The sequence below is a fragment of the Lissotriton vulgaris genome, chromosome 11 (genome assembly GCF_964263255.1).
Source record: "Lissotriton vulgaris chromosome 11, aLisVul1.2, whole genome shotgun sequence".
NCBI classification, from domain to species: domain Eukaryota; kingdom Metazoa; phylum Chordata; class Amphibia; order Caudata; family Salamandridae; genus Lissotriton; species Lissotriton vulgaris.
Window position 1 is genome coordinate 297,355,212 of NC_141699.1, and position 21,237 is coordinate 297,376,448.

A 21,237-nucleotide genomic window follows, 5' to 3' on the forward strand; every position below is an offset into this window, starting at 1 on the left:
GGTCTTTTGTGAGGGAGAGGATTAGCTGGGTGTCGTCTGCGTAGGAGATAATGTTAAGGTTGTGTTGGCGCGCGATGGATGCAAGGGGGCTCATGTAAACGTTGAAGAGGGTGAGACTGAGTGAAGATCCTTGTGGTACGCAGCAGATTACTTCAGTGGCCTCTGATCTAAAAAGGGGGAGGCGGACTCTCTGGGTTCTTCCGGCGAGGAAAGAGATGATCCAGTCCAATGCTTTTCCTTGAATTCAGACGTTGCTGAGGCGTTGTATAAGGGTGCTATGACACTGTGTCGAAGGCTGCGGAGGGGTCAAGTAGGATGAGGGCGGCTGTTTCTCCGATGTCCAGTAGAGTTCAAATGTCGTCTGTTGCTGCGATGAGGGCGGTCTCTGTGCTGTGTTTGGCTCGGAAGCCGGACTGTGAAGGGTCGAGGGATTTGTTGGATTCGAGGAAGGCGGCGAGTTGATTGTTGACGGCTTTCTCAATGACTTTGGCCGGGAATGGGAGGAGCGAAATGGGGCGGTAGTTCTTAAGTTCAGTGGGGTCAGCTGTGGGTTTCTTCAAGAGTGCGCCGAGTTCGGCATGTTTCCAGCTTTCCGGGAAGGTAGCGGAGTTGAGGGAACAGTTGATGATGTCTCGGAGATGGGGTGCGATAATGGAGTCTGCTTTGTTGAAAATGTGGTGGGGACATGGGTCGGTTGGTGATCCTGAGTGGATGGTGTGCGGATGGTGTCTTCGGTGGTGATTGGGTTCCAGGCGCAAAGGTTGTTGGAGGGGGGTTTTAGTTCGGAGGTGGGTGGAGTGGTCTCCAAAGCTGTTATGTATGTCAGTGATTTTGTTGTGGAAGAACGAGGCTAGAGAGTCGCAGAGGCCTTGGGAGGGAGTGATGTCGTTGGTGCCGGCAGTGGGGTTGGTAAACTCTTTGACGATGTTTAATAGTTCCTTGCTGTTGTGGGCGTTGTCGTCGAGTCGATCCTTGAATGCTGATTTCTTGGTGGATCGGATCAGTTGGTGGTGTTTGCGGGTGGCGTTCTTGAAGGTGGCCAGGTTGTCGGTGGTTGGGTTTTTTCGCCAGGCTTTCTAGAGGGTACGACAGATCTTCTTGGATTTCTTAAGGTCATAATTAAACCAGGGGGCTTTTTTGCTGCCTTGCTTGATTTGATGGTTTTTCAAGGGTGCTAATTTGTCAGCGCTGTGGGTGATCCATTGTGTGAGGTTGGTGGCTGCTTGGTTTGGTCCGATGATTTTGCCGGAGGGTTTTGATGAAGTGATGTGAAGAGCTGGTCTGTGGTAATTTTGTTCCAGTTTCTGCGGGGAAATGGTTGTGGGTGGTTGTGGGTCATAGTCTTTTTGTAGTTGAAGTGAACGCAGCTGTGGTCCGTCCAATGGAGAGCTGTGGTGTGATTAAAGGAGATGTGCTTGCTGGAGGTGAAGATTGGGTCGAGCGTGTGTCCGGCATAGTGGGTGGGGGTGTCCACAAGTTGTTTGAGTCAGAGATTGGCGAGGTTGTCCAGAAGGGTGGTGGTGTTGCTGTCGTTGTTCTTTTCCAGGTGGAAGTTGAGGTCTCCCAGTAGAATGTATTCCTCGGAGGGGAGGGCGTGTGGGCTGATGAAGTCAGTGATGTCTTCGCTGAAATGTGTGCGGGGTCCTGGTGGCCTGTAGATGAGGGTGCCTCTGAGTGTGGTCTTGGGGTCGGTGTGGATCTGGAAGTGAAGGTGTTCGGCGGCTGCGAGGTTATCGTCGGAACTGGTCGTGATGCGGATGGTGTTCTTGTGGACGATGGCGATGCCTCCTCCTGTTTGGTTGGTGCGGTCTTTTCGGATGATCTTGTAGCCGTCCGGGATGGCTATGGCGATGTCGGGCGCTGATGAGGCGTACATCCAGGTTTCTGTAAGAAAGGCGACGTCCGGCGATGTGGTGTCGAGTAGGTTCCAGAGTTCAATGGCGTGTCTGTGGACCGAGCGGGTGTTGAGCAGGATGCACTTCAGGTGGTTAGTGTCGGAGCTCTGTTTGGAGTGTGTGATTTGGTGTGGGTCTTGATGCAGGCGAACTTGCAGGAGTGGCAGGTGAAGGGGCCATGGGTGTGTCTGGGGGCGGCTTGGTGGCAATCAGGAAGTCGGCCCGGGGTTGAGTGCTAAGAGGGTTGCGGCGTCGTACGTTATGCAGGAGGAGTGGATTTTGCGGGGTCCAGGGGGTCTGGCGCTGGCCGTGGTCCAGGCGCGGCGGGCGTAGACTGGCGCACCTTAGGCGCGCATGGGGCGCGTCCGCTGCGCGTCAGCTGTTCTGACATAAGTGGAAAGTGGAGGGGGGCGGAGCGAGGGAGGAGCAGCTGGGAGGCGGGAGCGGGGTGGAGAGGACGATCTCCGAGGTACAACAACAAAATGGATGGCAGCAAAAGCAAAACCGAAACCGGTTGGGGCACAAAGCTGGATTACGCTGTGGGCAGTGGCACCGGCACAATCAGGCACTAAAAATTGTTTTCAATTCTGTAATGCGAGCGCTACAATAAAAACTGCACAAACGAGCAATACAAATTATGATCTAAAATGCACAGATGAGCAATACAAACTGGGACTGCACAAACGAGCAATGCATAAATGAGGATTAAAGCGCTTTTGAATTCAAGCAGGCAGCAGTTCTTTAAAGCGCAAAGCAATGTGAGCGCAGCCCAACAATACCAGTGGAGACCAGGGAGCGTGTGGAGCGACTTAGTTGGCAGGGTAAGTCCTAAGTTGGCAGGGTATGCCAAGACTAGGGTCCCCTGCTCACTTTGTCACTGGATTCAAGCTAGCCTTGCTGAGGAGGGGTGTTACCCAGAAACCGATCCCAGGATGATTGTTTCCGGTCCAGCAAAGAGCTGGCCTGGCAGTTCGGGCTAGACTGTTCCCATGAGCACAGGGAAAAAACTGATTTGCATATGGCTGGGTACAAACTGGGGTGGCATAGTGAGCAAAACAATGTTGAATTAAACCCAGATCTCTTATCTGGGTGTGAGTGGTTGAAAGTTTCAGCACTCCGTTCATCATCTTGTTGCTTGCTTGCTATGTTCACCCTAAGTGGCCAAGAGTATGCCCAGACATGGGTCCCTTGCTCGCTATGCCACTGGATTCAAGCTAGCCTAGCTGTTGAAGGGCGACACCCCGAAACCGGTCCTAGGAAGCTGGTTTCAGGTCCAGAGAAGACCTGGCTTGGCAGTTCGAGCTGGACTGTTCCCATGAGACACAGGGTCAAGATTGATTTGCGAATGGCTGGATCCAAACTGGGGTGGCGAAGTGAGCCAAAGAACGATGATGGATTCAATCCAGATATAGGACTGGGGGTGAGTGTCTAAAAAGTTGCAGCACTCCGTCCATCATCTCCTTGTGTTGGCATAATTCCAGTGCCCTGGCTATTCCTTACCCTTATTCTATGCACTGAAACCCAGTCCAATTGATAATAGGAGTGTATTAGCACTGTATTAAAGTCTAACATCTCAAACCAGTGTCCTACGCCGAGTGCAAACTGGGATGCCATACAAGCTGGAACGCCCCCTTGCAACCTTTTGGGTACCCTTAAACATTTGATTATAAATGATCCTAGTCTGGAAATCAACGCTTTTAACAGCCAAAATGAATGCTGCATTATGAAACACTATGAATGAATGATTGATATATATTATTATAAACTAAACGGGCAATTTCTTAAAAAGAAGCCATGGCTTTTTGAATGGCTTCATGAATGCAGCTATGGATTGCTCGTGCAACCTTCTCAACATACGGATTGAAGTCTAGAACACAGTATTCTTAGCACTCACTAGAAACTGCTTGCAGTGTTATGCTACATTTGAACCACAAAAGTATCACTCGAAGGCCACTTGCAACTGCTTACCGTCACCTTTGAAGTCACAGTTGTGCATGAACGGAGGCCACATTGGTGCAAAAGATACAGATGTGCAAGAAGAAAGTATAAGTTCTGTGATAGTTATAAAACCAGGTGGCAAAAAAATTATCCTATCCTGTTCACAAAATACGAGCACTTTGAAGGAGTTTTATTACCTTCAATCAGCCAATGAGTGGCACAATACTTGTTGATCCGAATCTTCACATACAGATATTCAAATCTAACTCTCTTGCTGGCTTTTTAAGAGTGACTGTGTGTTTAGTCTCAACCTTGAGAACGATCCTAGTAACCAATGTCACGTTAGTTGCAGTTTACTATTTCCGACTAGAATAAAAGTATAATACAGTAAAGACATATTAAAGCCCCTATTTCGCAAACCGCTATGCTCCCTATCAAGAGTGGTACAATGCTTGTTGGTCAGAATACTTACAAACAGGCATTTACATGTAATTCTCCTTTATACGAGCCCTCTTGCAGGCTTAATAGCAACTGGGTGTTTTGTCGTGAAACTGAAAGCGGTCCTAGTAATCAATGTCGCGGTTAGTTGCAGTTTACGGTTTCTGACTTGAAGGAAAGTATAATAGAGTCAAAACATATTTTAGCCCCTATTTAGCAAACCGCTCGGCTCCCTATCAAGAGCCAGAATGTTGGTGCGTTCCAGTGTAATTCAGCAGCGACACCGAATACAGCATGTTTGTGAGCACCAGACGGAAGGCGGTCTGCCAAAATACCTGTCAGGTTGTGGCGGTGCAAATAAAACACTGCACAGAGAAAGGGAGCGTGCTGTTGATCTGATAATGTGCACTGCTGCAATCCATTCATGAATAGCCCTCTGGCACAGCATTCCTGATCAGTCCAAGGTCCGCCTAGTTTCCTTCTTGATGGCAGGGGAGAACACAGATGTCAAACCTTCATAGCCAGAACTGCAGTTATACCAGCGAACTTCACGGCAAATACTTTGTCACGCGAAGGGCAGTTTGTCGGTCTGGGCTTTGTATGAAGTCTATCAGCTGATGTGGCACTTCCATTTGGTTCCTTCTGGTCGTGCCACAAGAAACTGTCGGGGCACAGGTGGGGGGTTAACAAACATGGCCGTGCACAAACTATCCGCACAAAAAGAAGGACGAGATTTTCAAAAGTTCTTTTTGTTGAGAGATGGAGGGAGATCAAGATTGTCTAGGGACGAGGCCTCCTCTATAGACACCACAGTACAGCAGACATGTGAAGCGCATTCTGTATGGCAAACTGCTCAGGAACACAATTCGACAAACTGTTAGGCGCTAGAAATTAAATTATGTTCTTTAATCAAACCGCTGTGTCCCCCTTTTTGCCTTCTCCAATCACACAAGCATCCAATTCTGCCTGCAGTTCTTCCCAATCCTTGTTCTGTAATAGCCCTCTCAGAAGCAGACTATTAACACATAACAGGAAATTACACTTGGCAGTCCTGCGAAAAGGGTACAGTGAAAAGAAGAGTTGCAGTTCTCTATCCTCTGTCCATAGCTTGTGTAGGCCACTCCAACCATTAGGGCTGGAGCCACCCAGGCAAGAGGTAGGGCAGGCAGAAGCAGACGAAGGAAGCATCAGTACTGCCCACACCGGTACATTAGGCACACAAGGCAGCAGCCTGGATTATGAGGCACTCAAGCTTGCAGCGCATTGCATAAGAAGTCACACAGTCCTGGGCCAGGAGAATCAACAAGATCGCTTCTATGCCCCTATACTCTTCAATGCAGAACTCATAAGAACAAGTCTAATGTTGAGTGATTGAAGTCTAGCAACAACAAACAATAAAGGTAGTGATATGTGCATAAAACAGATGAATAATTAGTCAACATTGCTTCATAATTTGGTGCTCCACACCACATAATTCTAGTGACCTTGATTAAGACATTGTGAGCCTTCTGAAGCAGCAATACCATACTACAGAAGGTTTGCAAACTCAAAGAACTGTGTTTTGGTGTTTTTACTGTTGCAAACTGCTCGTAGACAGCCAGGCAATTGGCATACCTCAATTCCGACAATTTTTTGAGTATGTGAGGCATTGGGTCTAAGTGCCCATACCTTGGCTCTACTAGTATAACAAAAAATTATTTGAATAAATAAACCCTGCATAAATGCAGTGGGGTGCACCAAATTATGCAGAAATGTGGACTAATTATGCCGCAAGAAAAGACAAGTTATGCAGCATAATGTAGCACACGTTTCCCCCTCATTAATGTCAGTTTGACAACTTTATTATTATGTATCTTATAGAGCGCATGGCTATCCCCAACGGGAGTGTCCTGGCACTGAGCGGATAAAAGTAAGTAAGTCAGCACTGTGGGGCCGTAAGAATCTACGGTAGACTGAAGAGCCATGTTTTCACTAACTTACGGAAGCTAGGTTCCGATGGGGCCTTCCTGATTTGTAAGGGTAGGGAGTTCCAGAGGATGGCTGCTTTGATTGAAAAAGAGCATCCACCCACTCTGGCCATGGCAAAACGGGGGATGACAAGAAGTTCTTGGTGATTTGACCTTAGGTTTCTTGTGTGATTTGATTTTTAGATTTGCTTTCTTAGGTAGTGGGGGTGAGTGCCATTTATTGCTCTATAGGAGAGAGTTAGTGCCTTGAATTCTGTATGTTTCCTGACTGGAAGCTAGTGAAGGATGCGAAGATGGGGTGAAATGTGATGTCTTAAGGGGATATTTCTTATAAGCCTTGCTGCTGCATTCTGTATTGTCTGCAGTTTCCTGTACAGATAAGTTGGCAGTCCAAAATATAGACTATTAGCATAGTCTAGTTGGGATGTCACTAGTGCGTGTACACTAGTTTTCCTGCATTCTGCAGGTAGTAGGTGAAGGAATTTACTCAAAGCTTTTAGTTTCCAGAAACATCTAGAGGAAACCTGTTCTATCTGGGTTTTGCATGACAAAGTATTGTCAATTTTAAAACCCAGATTCCTAGCTGATGAAACAGGGCAGGGTGTGTGTTGAGCGCTGAAGGCCACCAGAGGTCTGGGCTAGGGGGTGAGGGTTGATTCAAAAACAGTACTACAGTTTTATCGGCATTAAGCCGGAAGTAATTTGTAGTCATGCAAGTGGATATGTCTGCCAGACAGTGCCGAAATTTGTAGAAGGCTGCCTCTGAATGATCTTTAAAGGAAAACATCAGCTGAGTGTCATCAGCATATGAGAGGACACTGACATGTTGCTTAATAAGTGGAGCCAAGGGAGCAAGGTAGATATTAAAAAGGGTGAGGCTAAGGGCCGAACCCTCGGGGACTCCGCAGATTAAAGGGCGGGGCGATGAAACAAATGGTTGCAACCTTATTCTCTGGACTCGTCCCTCAAGGAAGGAGTGGAACCAAGCCAACAGTCCCTGAGAACCCTAGTTGCCCAAGTCCATCGAGTAGAATCCTGTGTGACAATGTGTCAAATGCTGCTAACAAGTCAAGCAGCACCAACATTGCACAGCAGCCTTTGTCCAGGGTTTCTCGAATAGTTTCCGTAACTTCTAGGAGTGCAGTCTCTGTGCTTTAACGAGCTCTAAATCCGTACTGCGTGTCGTGCAGAAGCATGTTCGTTTGCAGAATGCTAAACAGCCGTTTTTGAACCGCCTTCTCAAGAACCTTGGCAGGGGCTGGCAGAAGGGAAATGGGTCTAAAATTCTTTAGAATGGCTGGATCTGCATTTTCTTTTTTGAGGATGGGTTGAATGAGGGCTGTTTTCCTCACGGACGGATAAATGCCAGTTTTCAGTGAAGCATTCCATAGCACATTTAGTGAGAGGTTGATCAGTTAGGCAAGTGTTTTAAAAAAATCTAGCCGGAAGGGGACCGAAGGGGGAACCAGATTTAATTTTTAGCAGTAAATTAAGAGTTTTCTCAATGCTGAATGGGCTGAAATCCTACCAAGTTTCCATGTGTGAGGACCGAGGTGTTGATGGGATCTCATTCTCAGTAAATGAAGTATAGATATCTTCGATCTTTTCATGGAAAAAACTTGCTAGGATCTCACAGAGTGTCTCCAACAGAGTAAGTTGATTTTTATAGTCTCAGGTTTCATAAAGCTTTGGACAATTTAAAAAATGTCTTTAGTGAAGTTATTTGATGCTTTAAATTGAATAGCAAAATAATTTTTTATAGCGGTGTGTTTTGATTTACGAAATTGGTTCACTGCTTTCCTATAAATATTTTTTGCTTCAATACTATAGGTTTTACGCCATATTCGCTCAAGTCTTTTGCATCAGCTTTTTTCGGTTTGGAGATTCTGCATGAACCAGGGTGTGGAGGATTTAAGCCTGGCTGATTTCATCTCTTTCAAAGGGGCAATAGTGTCCAAAGCAGAGGTGACCCAGTGATAAAAAGTTGCCACATCGGTATTAGGTTCACCCGTGAGTAGTAGTGGCATATCATGGAGTGCAAGGCCAATGGTTTCAGGGGTTACTTTCCGCCAGTTTCTTCGGATCTCATGCTTATTCTCCCTACTGTCTAGGCTGGTAGTGAAGATAAGATTGAATGGAACCCAAAGGTGATCGGATCATGCCAGGGGATGGATTTCTCAACCGAAAGAGTAGAGATGTTTGTGAAAACAAGAGCTAATATAGGTCTGGCTATATGTGTAGATGCTGTGACCATTTGGTTAAGATGTAAGCCCTTAAGAGAATCGACTAGTTGGGAGGCTAGGGGGCATTGTACATTGTATATGTGAGTGTTAAAATCCCCGAAGACCAGATAGTTTTTGTATTTCAAAGAATGGTCAGCTATCAGGTCACATATATTCCATAGCTCGATGGGTTTTGGGTCAGGTGGTCTGTAGATAAGTATTCCTCCTATACTAAGTGTGGGGGGAAGGTAACCTTAAAAGAAATAGCTTCCAACAGATCTTTGGTCACTATCTTTTTGTGTGATATTTCCAAGTCCTTTTTGATAATAATTGCAAGTCCCCCACCTAGCCTGTTGCCTTCTCTGTTTTCAGCGACAATGTTATAATCATTAGGGATGGCCATATGGACAGCTGGTGTAGTGCTATCTCTTAGCCATGTCTCAGTTAGAAAAATAATATCCCAAGTTTTGGTTTCTAAAAGCAGCCAAATTTAGACGGCATGCCTGATGAGTAACCTACAGTTTATCAGGTATGCTCTGATTGCTAGATTAGTCAGATTTATGCTTCTTATTAATTTTGGGATACTGCTCGTTTTCAGGGCTTTACATCCTATGCCTAAGTCACCATTAAAGATAAAAGTGCACTTTTTACAGTGAGGGGTCTGGCCACCACGCATGAGGATTAATGAGGAGGGATTCATACGAGTGGGGTTAGTGCAGCCTTTGGACCTATATGCCAAGATTTGCTCCATCGTTCGTTCTGGTTTAGGGACTGGTTGCAAATGGGCAGCATGGCTGGCACTGGACGCGCGCGCAAACGGGCGGGCCTTTGCTTATTTACAAATAAGCAAATGAAAGAAGACCAGTTAACCTTGAAAGGGGCCTTCCACTGTGCACGGACATATTGCAGCGTTTTAAGTAAATTTTGATCCGTTTGAGTGACAAATTATTTTTTGTAAAAATCTATAACAATGGGAAAAAGCCACATCCATAGAATCGTACAATTCCATTGGCCCTGCTTTGAACAGAGTGGAGCGCACTCCATGGAGTTTTGTTTCATATTGTTCCCAACTGTACTGAATAAATGTCTTACAACACACCCAATCAACTGTGAAAGCCTTGGCTTAATATGTGCCTACCTAGCTGAAAAGTTCTAAAGAGATTAATAAACAAGGAGAGATTTGATTGGGGCAACCATGCAAAGCATGACCGTAACATACATTGCTTCAGTGATGGTTCTGGTATTGGTGAGAAGGCTTGAAATCTAGCTGGTGGCAGTTTATATACTTTTCTCCCAATAGTTAGAAGCCAGATCAACCACATGAAGTTCACTTCCCTACGCTAACCCGTCCCGTCAAATCCTTGGCAGCTGGGTCACCACAGTGATGCAAAGCAGGGGAGGAAACAGACCACCACGACAGAACATCCGCCCAATCATATCAACAGTGTTTAAGCACAAATAACTCACTGTGAATAAGCATATCATTTTCACGGTCTTTATGGCAATGTAAGATGTAAATGGGCAATAAGAAATCAAAAATAAAATGTGAACAACAAACATATTTAGGATTAAAACAAAGTTGCAGGAGATAAAGGCTAATCCATATAAAGCAAATATCCACATGCCTACTGCCCACATGCTGTTAGATGCTTCATATTTCTTACAACAGAAAGGAAAGTGTCCTCACCTTTTGTTGATAGTCCCCTCGTCCTTCTCGTAGGGTTTCACAAACCATTTGCCGACCCTCACAAACCTATTATCCATCAGGCACCTGAAAAAAATAGTTCATACTAGTCAACTAAGATTACCATTTACGAGGAAGTTATCCACGTCAGTCACAATGACAAGTGCAGTTTCAGAATGTACCACTTTACTAAGTTCAAAACTGCATACACACTAAGTAGTAGCTGACAGACACTCTTTTCTGCATCTATTGCAACAGTTATTACAGCTAAACATTTAAGAGTTACATTAAGAAATGTCAGTCTAAATGTCCTTGCTGTTCAACTACTAACAGTCAAAATAACACCATTTTTATTGTAAAGTGAGTTGAGGCGCACACGAGGCACCCGATTCCTGTAGCCAAATGTAATGCGCTTCAACCTTTTATTCTTTTTATGGAAAGCTTTGGCTTCTGATAAAATGGTTTTCCTCTGAACCCATGACATCATCAAATTATGAAGATGTTAGAAATATCCATTAAAAGGAGTTCATGCTGAAGATGGACAAACTTTCACGTGATCAACAGCATTTTAACCAATCGATCTACTAAAAAAATCCGACATGCTTAACTGCATCACATGCTAGATCCCGTCCAGGAGCCGTTTTTGTCCAGTGAAGGCGACTGAATTAATAATTACATCTGTGCTGGATGTTCTGATGCTGAAAGTGGATGGTGGTTGCTGAAGGAATCGTGATTATCCTTGATCAGCCAGTGACTTTGTTGTGTGGATATTCCACTATATTACCTTAGATTCATATCTTTGGAATCAAAAACTGAACAATGCACGGATATATGATATGCTGCTTTTGGAGAGGAAGGTCTGTGGCACCAAAGCCACAGAGCAGCGGTTCTTAACCTTTCAACTTTTGTGAACCACACTTAATCATTACTGGAACCCAGGGACCCCCATGAAACATTACTGTAACCCAGGGACCCCACTGAAACATTACTGGAATCCAGGGTCCCACCACTGAGTCTTTATCAGCAGGCAGGGACCATAGTTAATCATTTCACATGATCTGATCCGCAAACGAGTATACAAATAATACAGAAACAAGCATTCATCAAACAAATACACAAATGATGAAATATTTTATTTAATTCACAAACCAGTAGAAAAAAAATTATTGGAAAGGTTGGAGCTTTTCTAAATTCAATTTAGGCCACTTACCATCCATACTTTGTATTTGATGCAGTCGCACGGCTCCTACAAATGAATCTGAGGATACTAAAAAACGTTTCCTCCAATTTTAAATTCCTTCACGTTTGCAGAACCATTTACAAATTTAAAATGTTGGTTGTTCATTTACATACACTTCAAATTGTTACTTTATTTTCTAAGTAGTTGCAGACCACCAGAGTAGGTTTTGCACGCTCCTAAGGGCCTGGGCCATAGGTTAGTAAGTATTGCTATAAAGATTTCTTCTTGATGTGTGATCTTCGTAAGTGCGCAGACTTAACTCCTTTTTTAATCTTTACATTCAGTTTCTGTGGGAACGAATCATAGCATATGGCTTTAAATTAATAGCTACAGTAAGGACATTAAAATGTAGTTGACACTATCAAAGATGAACGTGGACTACTTTAAACTCAGTTTTTATTGATACCTCCAATTTAGGCATGCTATCATTCCCCATCTAAAAGATGCTAGGGGATGCCCTTAAAATACGTCCACTAAAGGAAAAACTTGTCATGCCTCCACTCCTTTCACTAGGGAAGAATTTCTGCCTGTATAGAACCCTGATCATCAACTCCCCGGACTCTTAAGATGTTGAGAGAAAACTGGGAGACATACATAGGCCACCTTAAAGATGATGAATGGACCTTTGCACTTATGACCATGTGGGAGGCAGCAATTACGAATACCTTATGCCAGATACATTCCAAGTACTTACACTGACTCAACTTAACCCCTGAAAGACTGTGGCATTTCCAGACAGGTTATGGCCATATTGTCCAATTTGCCGGGTGGAGGTGGGAGACTTTATCCAGACGGTCTGGGCCTGCCCAGTCCTTGGGCCCTTTATGGGAGGGGATTTTTTTAGTACATTCTGTGCCCCAATGAAACGACCAATTGAACTGAACTCAGTGTTCGGCCTGCTAAATATAGTGGAAGATGAAGGCTTCACGAAAGTCAAAAAGACTCTTCTGGGACTAGGGTTAGTGCTGGTAAAAAGAGACCCTTCACAGAACTAGGGGAAACAAACACCCCCAGTGTGGCAAAATGAAAGCGTAGCGTGGACAGATTTCCCATGCTTGGGATCCTGATATGTGAGGCCAGGAAGTGCTGCCAAAAACACAGTAAAATCTGGGGTCGCTAATAAGAATTCCATGCAGACACGGTAAACGATGGATGTCAATGAAGTTCCTACAATGAACACCACCATCAATGTCATGGTCGCAACATACACAAATAGGTCTACTATGAAAATACTTGTTAAGTAGACAGACTAAGATCCATATGGAATAAGCCAAAAATGCCGTGTGAATCTGTATGCTGAGGATCTGTGATGATTTATGATCGTACAAGCAAACCTCAAAAAAGAAATGCATTGAAAAACATTGAGTGGATGTAGACAAGTGGTACTCACCTGCTCACATATCTAAGTGACTGAGGTGTGAATGCAGTACAACTTCCTAAATAATCTTAGCAAGATAGGGAAATTATTATTAGCTCTCAGTGTAAACTCTGAGAAGATCCTGTTGTCAAACTAGTGCACGTGCTTAAAAATAAAAGCTTGGCATTATTCTGAACACAGGTGTTTCACTACTCCGGCAGATTGACACCATTAACAAATCCCGCTAGTTCTAGCACAGGAGCTTTGATAAATCAGAAGTGAAATAAACTTCCAAAAAAAGTTAAGACAAGGCACTCTACTACTGTTCCCTGGCTCAGATAAGTGAAAAGATGAAGCCAGGATATTCCATACTGTACTTTGGAAAAGCTACAGTGGATTCAAATGGCAAGCCCACGCCATCTTTCTCACATACAAATCCTGCATTTCCCAAGCTCTCCAATTTCATTCAACGTAAAGTGATGCTGCACTGCAAAGCCGTGCTTTCTTTACCATTCTCCAGTGGTGATGAACAATGAAACTTACTGCAACTTAATATTACAAACTTACTTCAAAAAACATCTGCCAAGCTTGCTGGTCTGGAATTTTATTTTTTTAAGACGATTGGTCACTTTTTTTAATGTGTTGTGGCCCACGTGTTGTTGAAGAGGCCCAAAGTAATCTCTAATTGTGTAGTTATTTTCTGTCCTGGCACAAGGTTGGGAGATTCAAAAATATTAACTAGAAAAATGTGAAGCAGCAGTACATTTTACGTTGCTTGTCTTGCACTTAGGCTGCACATAAGGCTGGGGGACAGAGATGCTTCTTACAGCAATGACCTAACACAAAACAATATTCCCCCGTGCAGAATGTGGTGGTCATGTATCCGGACATATTCATAAGCCTTTGCCTGACTGAGGGGCACCCTCACCTGTGCTAGGCCCTCTAATAAAGCAGCTTAAATGAATGTCATGCAATAAACTGCGCTGTACTTACAACCAGCAACTCTCTACTGGGAACATCTAATAAAACAAAGTCAATGAACTCTAAGTTTAGATCCGGAGTTGAGACAGCCGCATATATTCTCAAAGTTCAATCATATGGTTAACTTGGCCAGTGGATTTGAATCGTAGACTGTATCTTGCGAGTATCCAGAAAGCATGCTTTAAATTAATGTATTTCTATTGTATATATAGATCATAACCCACTACTGAAAAATCAACATATTTTCAGCAGGGGCAAGTGGCTGGTCAGCGTGCCCCAGGTAGGGTGCGGAGATGTTCCATGTGGCATGGAGTTGCGCAATACCGAATATTGGGTGGGTGCTTTGACATTAACCAACCATGTAACGGACCGCAATAGACAGATTCTACCCACGGCATGCTTAATGCGTCACCAGACCTGCTAAACATAAAGTGACCACTAGATTTATCGAGCTCGCTTTATTACTAGCCAAGCAACATAGAACACTCAACTGAAAAAACACAAGAGGACCTCAAATGGTGAAATGGCCAGAAAACTAGCTCAATGGGAGAGTATGAGAACATTAACCTTGTAAGAGATGGCAAGAAGAGGAGGAGCTCATTGGGTGCAGCTGGGCATGGGAGGGGGTGCTGGATGAACTGCGCTTGCAAGAGGATCGCTCAATGAGAACTTCCCCCGACCATTCATTATTCGTGGGCAATGGGAATCTAGAAATGAAATTATCGCTCTCAATTATAGTCCAATACATGCCATGAATAAATTAGCTACCTAGGACTTGAATGCCTGACTGAGCAACTACTCCCCTCACAGCACAACAATCCTAGATTTCACGACACAGCGGGCGGATGTGCTACCAAGACCAGTCACCTCTATGGCTTTTCGGTACTTATTGGACCAGGCAAGAGGGGGTAAGGGAATGTTAATTTGTTTTACTGTTTGAATTGCTATCATAGCAGTTGCTGGTGTAGATCGGTATTCTGATATGGCGCATGGTGCAACTATAGTGTTAACACTCATATTATGTTTAAACCATGTAAAGAATGCCATCTTATGCACAGAACCTATGTCCTTGAATATGCAGACCACGACTTCCTTGTGAATATTGCACATAGAAATATGAGACTATCATTTTCAGACAAACGCTAATGAAATGTATTCGGGAAAACTGGTTAACCTGGCCAGACTAATTTCACCTGAGTCCTACGGGTCCCTGTACCCCTTGAGATCAGGGGCTAGTGTGAATTTTTGGTGTGCTGCCAAAGATAGATACCGGACTCAGTTTCGATAATTGCTAGTGTGAATGATTGCTTTTTTTAACCCACTTTCCTATATGGACTTTATTTTTAGCTCGTGAAGCGTAAGTTTTAACACATCTATTTTTCAAAGAAATGTTACTCTTTTTATAATTAACTTGGAATGGCTTTTAAGTTCTTTCTTTGACTGCATTTCTTGTTGGTTAATTGTTAAATGCAATAGCCACAAATTTTTCGGAGGACTACCTTGCTGTTCAGGCCGACACTTCCAAATGCAAGCAAGGCTTGCCTCTACGGAATTCTGTTGGACTGTGTGAAACAAATAAAAACAAGCAATGTCAGAACAGATAGGTCTGACTTACATTTTCAGTTATATGCCAGATCCACTGATTTTGCGAAAGTGGGCGAGTGTTCTGATTTTGCATCACATCAGCATCCACGCAGCGGGAGCGGGGGAGTTGCTCTGAGTTCTGAATGTTATCACTGCCTGGCAGCTGAATGGAACCTTCCTCTTAACTAAAGCAACTAGAAAAACATTTTTTTCGGGTCCCTAACAATTGACCTTGTCTTGCCATAGCATGAACCAGTGTCTTATAGTGAAAAAATAGTTTTACTAATATTACTTTTTATTATACAATGCATGTATGAAAAAGAACTGAATGTGTGATGACAGTATTTTTCAGATGTAAAACAGTCCCTTATGCATTGCAAGCGAAGCACTTCCTAGGAGAGGGAAGGATACACCTAAATAGCCAATACCATAAAGATGATGCAAACATGCTCATGTGGCTGATCCAAGATGTGCTAGGCAATGCCTCACACAAGAAGCTAAAGGAGTTGTCCCAAACAAACTAAGGGTTTGAAAGAGACTTACAGAGACTTACACAAAGTCCCTTTGTACTGTACACAAGATGTTTTGGCAGAACTACAAACTCCAGATTAGTAAAATAAAATGGGTGAAAATCACTGCATCTTACGAAAAAGAAGTTAAGAGTAAGAATACACTAGGATTTTCCTTCTTTCTCAAGCTCAATCAACCTTTCACTGGCTTCTCCCATTTCTCACAGCTCGGTGCATTAAGTGAATGTTACTATGCTGGGAAATTAGAGTAGGGGGAATTCTCACTAGATCTCTTTGCCTTTTAGATGCAAGTCACCAGAATACCATTCTTCCCACTTGGTCCAAAGGAAGCCACCTAACACCATAAGTCACATAATATGAGTTAGAGAAATAGGAGCCCTGTATTATCACTTGTCCTAACAATCACAAGCTATGCGACCTAATCTAACACACCTTCCCAGAATGCCAACTTTGATCACCAGATTCAATTACTCAAGGTTCTCTGGAATATCCTAGAGAGGCCTCTTCTGGGAATTCAACTGGTGGGTCTCCAATGGCTTCAACAGGTTCTGTTAGGTCACTCCTGATCTCAGCTCACCCGTGGATGAAGAGACCATCCGAAAATAAAAAGACCTGCCATGGAGCCTGGAAGGTGCATAGAGCCATTCACTCGGATGCAACTCCGTAGGTCTCCTGCCACTATCGAAATGCAATTGGTGCTCGCCTCTTCACAGCACGCTTACCTCTGCTCGTGGTTCAATATCTGGTCTGCGATGGCAATAGAGCATACCAGGGAATCATGCTATGTAGAAATGGCAAAGAGAAACTTGCTGCAACTCACTGCAGCTTCTCACCTGTTTATGAGGAGCACAGGCTCAAGTGCTAAATGGATGGAAACTGAGGCACCTGTAATTGACATTCTCCATTATGGCCATCCTCACTACTTAGGACTATGTCCCTATTACAGAAGTTTCAGCTGGATCTAAAAAAAATATTTTCTTTCAAAAGGGTTAATAGGGAGATGTGATGACTACTATGGAAAGATGGAGCCCCTAGAGGTGCACTGTCCAAACTAATGTGGGGTGTATGACTGCAGCATAGCTCTCCTTGACAGAAGGAGTTATTATTGGGCCACCCAATTAGTGCTGGTCAATGACTGGGTATATGCTGATCGAATGGAGCACTCAGTTAGGCATGACAGGAAGTGGTTGGGAAGACAGAGCCATCAGATGGACCTTTATGGAAAACATGGTGAGCACAACTGCCTATCTATATAAATGTGATACTAGAGGTGTGGGACTAAGCATTGAGTGGCAGGTTGGTAAGTGGTCTTAACAAAAAAAGAACCTTATGGGTTGCTCATCGATTTTCTGAAACACATCAACAAACTGCATTTGCCAGGTGGGACCTAACCGGCATCAGCAACAAACTAGGTGAAGCTTGGGAGGGTATTGCAATAAATAACTTTCAGTTCATCAAAGAAGAATATGAAATACCAGCAGGGGAGGTATTTCCGTTATTTGAGAAACATTTCCTTCACAAAGATATCCCTAAAGATGCAAAAATAGAGGATTACAACTTGCTGTAAGAAAAAATATTGTCGGAACCCTTGGAATACCAAACAATCTCCCTTATAGATAAAAAAACGAATCAATAGCAAGCGAGAGGCACCGCCCAGGTAATAGGAGGGCTCGGAGCAGGATATTGTAAAGCTAACAGATAATGACGGGACCGATGCACCCCAGTATTCCAGAGAGGTGGCGATCAGGAGGAGGTTTAGATTAATACAAATTAGAATACTTCACAGAATCTACCATACAAAGAACCTGCTGATGAAAATAGGGGGAAATAGATAAATCAGGTTTTCTCCAAGGCTGTGGCTGAGTGTAAACTTTGATGCACACGATATGGGACTGCCAGGGGGTTCAGTCCTACTAGGCTGAGGTGGAGTTGTGCCCAAACACTGCCACAGCACTAACACTGCGTTCTTCGAGTAAGGGGAGAACAAGATGCTATGTATCAATAAATATTTTACAATATAGGAAAGATAGAGGCCCGTCGCAATTTAGCACCACTATGGAGGTTCACATACACGTCCCTCACACGACCAGTGGGCTAGGGATATGGACTGGTGCATGAGCACCGATTAAATGTCACCCAGAGACGTGGCTGCTCCACAAGTTTTGAAAATATATGGGATCTCTGGGAGAGCTTCAGGGGCTAGATGTTAGGCTATCATTCCTGCCTGGACATTCAAACGCCAGGGTAACAACACATAGTGCCAGTGAAAGTGACAGTCTCGTTTCATGACAATTATAAACATGTTGATAGTAAATTATATTTCCTAATGGCGTGAACTTTGCCCGCACCCTGAACTTCACAAATATCTTTATAATACTATTGGTATGTTCAAAACTGCCAATAAACAGTAAATAAAACTAAAAAACAATCCGGGAGTTTACTCTGCCGAATCAAGTAGCCAGGATCTTAGAATAGACATTTGCATCTCCATTAAGGAAATTGGCCTATACACGTTCATCTCTAAAGGGAGTTTTCTGTCCTGTTGGTATGTTTCCATGAGTCAGGGGCTTTCCAGATTTACTGGAGTGAAATCAACGAAAGCAGGTACATAATGGAGATGTCTCACAGCCCAATGTACTAAAACACTGGTAGCAAAACGTGGTTGCAGATTGCACACCAACTTTTTACAATGAGTTTTTAAGTTGGTGATGCAAATTATTTGCCATGCAAACTATTTGCCATGCAAATAGTTTGCATCACAGAGGAATGCAGAACCACCAGCCTAACGAATATTAATGAGGCAACACTTAATTCTTGAATTATCCTTTAAATGGAAATTCACCACGGTAATCATATGTTGTGTTCTTAAACTTAAAATTCCAGATCCCAAATCGCATTCCTTGGGCGACTCAAATTCAGCTTTCCAAACAGTATTGTAAACAAACCATTACAATCCCTTTTGATGAGTCCGCAAAAAAGTGGAGATACTGTTTCGTGACCTAGTGCACATTCTCAAAGAATTCAGGAGCAACACATATTGGCAAGTATTTTAGAGCTGGAGGCCACATCAACCCTATATCAAATGGACCCCGATATACACTAGAAAAACTCCATGAAAACATTTGGATGGTGAACTGGTAGACTGCCTATTGTTTATTCTTAAATAGTCTGTTCGAGATTTTGGATAATGGGCAAACCAGTGTCTATCCCTCCTTCACCACACAAGGATAAAGGGCATCGTTGTTAAATTATTATTGCTTAGAAAGAGTTTGGACTCCTTGCAGTGTCCGCTTGATTAACTCCTACTTCTTTCTTATTTTTGATTTCTGTGTAGCGTCAGGTTCCCTCTGCTCAGGTAGTTTGCTAAATTCAGCAGGCTTTCCATTCTGATGAAGTATCGAGGCACCAATAACTGCTTCTCTTCCCATCACAGATAAAGACTCAATAGAACCTCAAGTACTCGCTGTGACAAAGTCAAGGTTTTCAGATTCCATCCCAGTTCTGCAAGCCACATGAAAGGCTTTGCTTAAGTGCTCGATTACAGTGTCTTTTAGCAATCTGCGACCACACTGCTCTGTACTGCAACTCCCAGTACGAATTGAGCACGAGGTGGTAGGTTCTACATCCTTGGGATCGTACAAAGGCTGGGTATGGGATATTCGGCAGACCCCCGATTGACCTGTGCCCTCATTCACAGTATATTCAACTTCTGTTACATTGGCTACTGCTTTGACACTGGCTCACACACCAGCATCTGCACTGTGAAGCATAGGTGCGGCTTAGTTGCTTTACATCTTACTTGCAGCCGTAGAGGAAGTCCGCTTCTCGTAGCTGCTGAACTGCTATTCGCCTTCATCTTTACTGCAGACATCACTGTCCCGTAACAGCGGCCAGTAAAATCTCAATCACCAAAAACCCGGGTGTCAGAAGACAAAGAAAAATGCCAATGGGGATCAGGAGAGGAGAGCACTAAGCAGCCACCTCCTAGTTAGCTTCTGGCTTTTCCAATTATCCAAAGATGTCTATATAAGTTAACTTTTTGTAATTTTAATTTGCAATTCAGCTTTAACTGGATATTATAGCCACTGAATGTAAACATTTTTTTAAAAAAAAAGCTATTAATGTGAGGTTACATACAAATTGTTCAGTCTAAGTGTGAAAGTTCAGCGGCCATATGCACATGCTGGATGGGGAAAGCAGTACACCGGTAAAATGCAAAGATATCCTCTCACAAACTAAAAAAAAAGATTTTGTCGTTTAATTTTCGATTTTTTTTCTCCATGTGAATTGCACTGTTGGTAATACAGAAAGCATTGTTCTTTTGGTAGCTCTTTTAACTCCCTGAACCTTCCTCAGTCTTTTGCTGGAATTTGTTTTAAGAGCTTCTAGCGCTTACCCTGCAGCAAGCTGTAGGGCAGTAGGTTTAAAGTGTTAGTGTGGCATAGAAAGAGCATTAAGTGCTTTCTTGATACAATTTTTCACAGCATAGGAAATATAGGCAGTACATTCATTTGGTTTCTAGGATGCAAAAGTGGGAGTAGCATCCCCACTCAATCTACTTCAACAAATTAGACCAAAATAAATATATATTAAAAAGATCTTTATTTGCCAGACCCGATAGAGTTATCCATTGACAAGTACAAAAATAAAATAAGTCTAAAAATACAATCACACTTTAAAAAAACAAAGTCAGTAAGATCAGGACAGTTGTAAAACACATTTTCTACTTGGGATAATACATTCATGTTATAAATAATCTACATACATCAAAAGTGCAGTACATAGTCCAGATTTCAATACTTTGCTCCTTAAAAACCAGCCAAATTATAAACATTTTTAAACTGCAAATACATAACATGGATTAATATCACAGCTACAGATTCTTAATATTACCTGGTAGTGTCTGTACCAAGCAGCCGGCAGAGTGGCTTCAATCATTTAAAAACTCACAAAGGAGTTTGTGACCAATACTTGACACTCTCAAGGTAAAGAGAAGAGGAAATCACAAGTCTTGTATACCTTGCCCATTGCAGGGTACGTAAAAGTTCAAAAGTTTACTTGGTAAAGGGAGGACATGTACTGGAACAAGAATGCGCTGCGTGTGAAAAATGCAGTCTGGCATTTAATAGTATTTTAACAGCTATGACTATCCAACTCACTCACCCCTACTCAACTGAGTTTCCAGTTAAAGATGAAAATAAGAGTTCGCCTCACGGGGTTTACAGTTAAAGTACCCTGCACAGAGCTGGAAACGCTCAAGTTACAGAGTTATTTTTAGAGGGCTTGGCTAAATTAATATGCATGTCAGAAATGTTCTTTCCGCAGGCAGGGCATATCTACATGTTACAAATCTTTGTGTACCATTGAGTGCTCCTTTTGCTGAATGGCCGTCATTCACAAA

General features: G+C 43.3%; 1 protein-coding gene across 1 annotated transcript in view; it reads right to left on the reverse strand.

Moving 5' to 3' along the window:
* The window catches only part of MED13L (mediator complex subunit 13L), a 1,083,173-nt gene that overhangs the window by 439,352 nt on the left and 622,584 nt on the right, over nucleotides 1–21,237 (reverse strand). Inside the window, exon 4 of the mRNA XM_086943260.1 lies at nucleotides 10,148–10,231. Coding sequence (XP_086799386.1) covers nucleotides 10,148–10,231 — 84 coding nt within the window. The remainder of the gene's footprint in view (nucleotides 1–10,147; nucleotides 10,232–21,237) is intronic.